This window comes from Galeopterus variegatus, unplaced genomic scaffold, assembly GCF_000696425.1.
Source record: "Galeopterus variegatus unplaced genomic scaffold, G_variegatus-3.0.2 Scaffold5764, whole genome shotgun sequence".
NCBI lineage: Eukaryota > Metazoa > Chordata > Mammalia > Dermoptera > Cynocephalidae > Galeopterus > Galeopterus variegatus.
Genome location: NW_007731875.1, coordinates 1 through 5,191, shown reverse-complemented (window position 1 = coordinate 5,191; position 5,191 = coordinate 1). Strand labels below are relative to the sequence as shown.

The 5,191-nt window shown below is 44.5% G+C and overlaps 1 protein-coding gene across 1 annotated transcript in view; it reads right to left on the bottom strand.

Moving 5' to 3' along the window:
- Window positions 1-743, bottom strand: part of LOC103605364 (amiloride-sensitive sodium channel subunit alpha-like) — a 13,405-nt gene extending 12,662 nt beyond the window's left edge. The window contains exons 1-2 of the mRNA XM_008589936.1: window positions 639-743; window positions 103-399 (exon numbers count right to left, since the gene is read on the bottom strand). Of these exons, the coding sequence (XP_008588158.1) occupies window positions 103-399; window positions 639-743 (402 nt within the window). The remainder of the gene's footprint in view (window positions 1-102; window positions 400-638) is intronic.
- Between the last annotated feature and the right edge of the window lie 4,448 nt (window positions 744-5,191).

The following is a 5,191-nucleotide window of genomic DNA, read 5'->3' as shown; positions in this document are numbered from 1 at the left end:
CTTCATGGTCTGGAAAGGGGGCGGAGTCCAGGTTGCGAGTGGACCCAGCCGCGGGCGGGGCGGTGGGCGGGGCGCCGCCCGCCGGGAGGGGCGGGGCCTTACCAGCTGGAAGCCGATCTTCCAATCCTTCCGGTCCACTTGGGGGTTGTTGTCTCGCACGCTGGACGTGGCGCTGCGTGCCCGGCGGGGCTCGGGGGGCGGGGGCGGGACCCGCAGGCGCTGCAGCGGGTGCGGCAGAGTCTCCCGGAGGTCACGACGGCCGCGGACGTGGGCCGCGAGGATGCTGGAGAAGTTGTATTTGTACAGATCAAAGAGCGTCTGCGCCGTGACGCGGTCCAGCTCCCCCAGCTCCTCTTTAATTTCTGGATACCTGAAAGGGGTGACGGGGAAAGGGTCGGACTAGGGGCGGCCTCGCGCGAATCCCTGGCCCGTCTGGGACTCAATTTCCTCATCCTGGAGAAGTCTGCAGGGGGGATGGCGCTGGTGTCTCCAGGGCTGTCTCGCGAGGGAGGGGGTGTAGAAAGGTGTGTCTGCGGTAGGCGTGGAGGCGACAGCGAGCCCGGCCGTGGCTGCATTTATCGCCACCTGCTTATTGAAAGAGAGAGGCAGGAGGCGCCTGTGGGGCGCTGTCCTCCCACCTGCCCCGACCTGGGAGGGAACCCGGAACTTGTCTGCCCTTTTCCAAGGCGGGGGCCTCGGCCTGGGCTCAGGCACTCCCCGAACAGGCGGTGCACGCTGGTCATCCTGCCCTGACCCTCAAGCGAAGGTGGCCTTTGGGCCTGTTTCTACCACCCGGCACATCTCATCTGCACTTTTAGAATCTAAAATACTTCATGCCACCCCTGTCTCCCCAAAAGACTCAGTTTTAATGAGCTTTGCCTGGGGTCCAAACACCCTAAATTCAACACTGTTCAGTTTAAATCCTCACATTTCTTCTCAAGAGAAGTCTTATTACCGTATCAATCATGAAAGTCCAGAGTAGCAGGGCCTTAGGGATACAATCTACTCAGACAAAACAAACACCTAGACCTAATAAATTAAACCAAGTAGCAGAGTACAAAACCAACATAAAAATTACTAATTATATTTCTACATACTAGCAACAAAAAAATTGGAAATGAAATCACAAAATCAACACCATATTAAATAACATAAACATCCAGTACCCAGGAATAAATCTAACAAAAGATGTGCAAGACCTCTACACTTAAAACTACACTGAAATCTCTGCTGAAGGAAAGACCAAAATAAATGGAGAGATATTATATGTTCATGGATCAGAAACTCAGTGTAGTTAAAACGTCTCCCAAGTCAATCTTTGGATTCGATATAATCCCTATGAAAATTTCAGCAGACTTATTTTTAAGAAATCGACTTGCTGGTTCTAAAATTTAAATGGAAATGAAAAGAATATAGAATGGCCAAAACAATTTTGGAAATGAGCAAAGTCAGAAGGTTTATTCTATCTGACTTTAATATTTACTATAAAGCCACATAATCTAAACTGTGGTTCTTGGTGAGGACAGACAATAGGTCAATGGAATAGAATAGAGAGCAGTAATAATTCACGCATAAGAGGGTAATTCAAATGGTTCAGGAAAGATCAACTGATATTTGATCAAAGCACCGATTCGATTGAGTGTGGAAAATTTTTTTTAATTTTTAACAGATTTGCTAGAACAAATGGATGATGTATGGGGGGAAAAAATGACCCTCCACCTCTACCTTATTCTATACACGAAAATTAATTCAAGACAGATCACAGATCTAAACATAAATTTCAGAACCATAAAGACTCTAGAAGATGGAAGATATCTTCATGACCTTGGAGTAAGCAAAACTGTCTTGTAAGAAAAACATCTAACAAATAATCTCCACAACAATCCTATGAGGTAGACACTCTTAGGAACATATCTACATTTTTAAAAGATCTCTGCAACCCTCATACACTGCTGATGAGAATGTAAAATGGTACAACCACTTTGGAAAACAATATGGAAGTTCCTCAAAAAGTTAAACAGAGTTACCAAATAACTCATCAATTCCACTCCTAAGAGAAATGAAAACATACACCCACACAAAAAATTGTGCACATATATTTATAGCTGTATTATTCATAATAGCCAAAAAGAAGAAATGTTACCTGTCCTGGACTCAAGGGAAAAAAAATGTAAAAACAACCCAAATGTTGATCAATTGATGAAAGTATAAATAAAATGTGGTTTATCCATACACTGGAATACTATTCTGAAACAAAAGGAATTAGGTACTATACATCCTACAACATGAATCTTGAAAACACTATGCAAATGAAAGAAGGCATTCACAGAAGACGACTTATAGTATGACGTATTTACATGAAATGTCCATACTAGGTAAATCTATAGAGTCAAAAAGTAGATTAGTGGCTGCCCACAGCTGGGGGTTGAGGGGTGGGGGAAAGGTGAGTGATTGCTAAAGGGGGTGGGGTTTCTTTATGAGGTGATGAAAATGCTCTAAAATTGTGGTGATAATTGCTCAACCCTACGAATATACTTAAAACCACTGGATTGTACATATTAAGTGGGTAAATTGTATGGTATGTGAATTATGTCTCAATACAGTAGTTATTTTTTTAAAAAGAAAAGAGAAAGATCTAATGAAGAACTCATCCTGATATATAAAGAACTCTTACAAATCAACAATAAAAAGACAAACCATTTTTTAAATGAGCAAATATATATATATATATACATACATACATACACTAACAGTCACTAAACACATGAAAAGGCACTCAACATAATTAGCTTTCAGGGAAACGCAAATTAAAACCACAATGAGGTACCATTTAACCTCTATTAGAAAGGCTAAAAGTAAAAAGAGTGACTACACCAAATGCTGGTGAGAATGTAAAGCAACTGCGATTCTCCTAAATTGATGATTGGAGTATGAAAGGGCACAACTGCTTTGGAGTTTCTTATACGTTAAACATACATCTGACCCAGCTATTCCATTTCTAGATATATTACTGATTCCACTCCTAGCTATTATCCACAAGCAATGAAAACAAAGACTTGTATAGGAATGTTCATAACACTTTTATTCACAATAGCCAAAAAGCTTGAAACAAAACCACTCAGCAATAAAAAGGAACTGATACATGCAAAAAAATGGAAGAATTTCAGAAATATTAAGTTAAGCAAAATAAGCCAGACACACATACAAGAAGATACATATTGTATGATTCCATTTATATGAAGTCTAAGAACAGACCAAACTAATTGCTGGTGATAGAATTCAGAAAATGACAGTGGGAGAGGAAGAGAAATTGAATTGACTGGAAAGGGGCAGCAGGTAACGACAATGTTTGACATCTTGACTGTCAAACCTTAGTGGGCACTCAAGATTTGTTTATTTTACTGTATGTAGATCATACTTCACTTACAGAAAAAGTCAAATACCAACTCAGGGCCCTACTTGCCAAAGACTCAGGGTTAGAGGGTCTGGAGTGGGTCCCAAACCAAGGCCATTTAGCAGACCCCCCACGCGACCCTAATGTGCAGCTGCATTCACCACCGCCCAGTCCACGTGCTCACGTCCTCCTCCAGCCCACCCATGTCCATCTTCATTGTAAAGGCTGGCTGGCAGGGCCTCAGGCATCAGCTCTCACAGCCCCTCATAGGAGAAAATGGAGCTGAGATCGAAGGTGTGAGTTTGGCCTTCTAAGAGACTTGTTTCTATTGGTCATTAAAAGAACAGCAATAATAGCTTGTATTTACTGAGCACTTACTATGAGCCAGGCACTGTGGTATCAGTATGCACTTTATTTAATTAAATCTTCGGTGTAACTCAGTGTACTATTAGCCACTATTGTCATCCCCTTTTCCAGGTGGAAAACCTGAGGCACGATAACTTGCTCAAGATCTCGTGGCCAGGAAAGGGGTCAGATCACACTCCAACAATTACCCTGCTCTTTGTTCTGGCCCTGCTATTTTCAGAGGGTCACATCGTGCCCCAGAAAGAGCAACAGTCAGATTCAAGTGGATGTGGGTCCCGCTGTTCCACACACTCTCAAGCTATGTAATGTTGGATAAGTAACCCACCCTCTCTGAATCTCAACCTCAGTGACTCAGCTGTAAAATGGGCATAGCACCAGCTCTGCCTACCACTTGAAGCTCTTGGAGGGCTAATTCATAAAACATTGAGTGACACACAGTGAAGAGACCACTGACTATCAGGAAGATGTGGACAGGGGCCTGAAGCCCAGGAAAGTGAAGTGTCTTTCTCAAGGTCACACTGGAAGAATCCAGGTCTCCCAACTTGTCTGGAGTTGTTTGCACAACAGGAGCCACCACATCTCTGGCTGGGTCTCCTCTTCCCCGAGCTGGCTCAGGTCCCTCTGTGCCCCTCTTCTGCCTCTTGCTCCATCCTCTCTCCCACCAGCTCCAAGCTGTCTGTCCCTTCTCTGGCCACATCACCCTTCCCTATTGAGCCGTGCTCTACAGTGGTGACTCCCACTCAGGTCAGCACCCCCCAGGCTGCGTCAACCTGGCCACCACCCCTGCCTGTCTCTTCAACAAGAGCCCGCAGCCCTGGAGCCCCCGCCTGCACTCCTGACAGGTGCCCCTCCTCCTACCACTGCTCTTCTCACTGGGCTCCCACCAGCTGCCCCCAACCCTAGGATGCCTTTGCCTGGTCCCTACTCAAAGCGTAATGGGAGGGCCGGCCCGTGGCTCACTCGGGAGAGTGCGGTGCTGATAACACCAAGGCCACGGGTTCGGATCCCATATAGGGATGGCCGGTTTGCTCACTGGCTGAGCGTGGTGCTGACAACACCAAGTCAAGGGTTAAGATCCCCTTACCGGTCATCTTTTGAAAAAAAAAAAAAAAAGACAAAGCGTAATGGGAGGAAGAGCTTTGAAAGAAAAACACTTGGTTTGTGACCCAGCTGCTAACCTAAGATGTGCCAGCTTTGGGTAGGGGGTGGGGGTGATTTTTGAATCCCAGTTTCACCACTTGCAACCTGTCTGAACTTGGACAAGTTACTTAACTCTCTAGGCCTCAGTTTCCTCATCCATAAAATGGAGTAACAGTGGTACCTACTTCCAAGGTCTGTTGTGAGACTTAAATAATTTAATAACAAAATTTAATTTAAATTTAGATTCATTTGTTAAAATGTCCGGCACATAAACATATAAAAGTGCTAGCT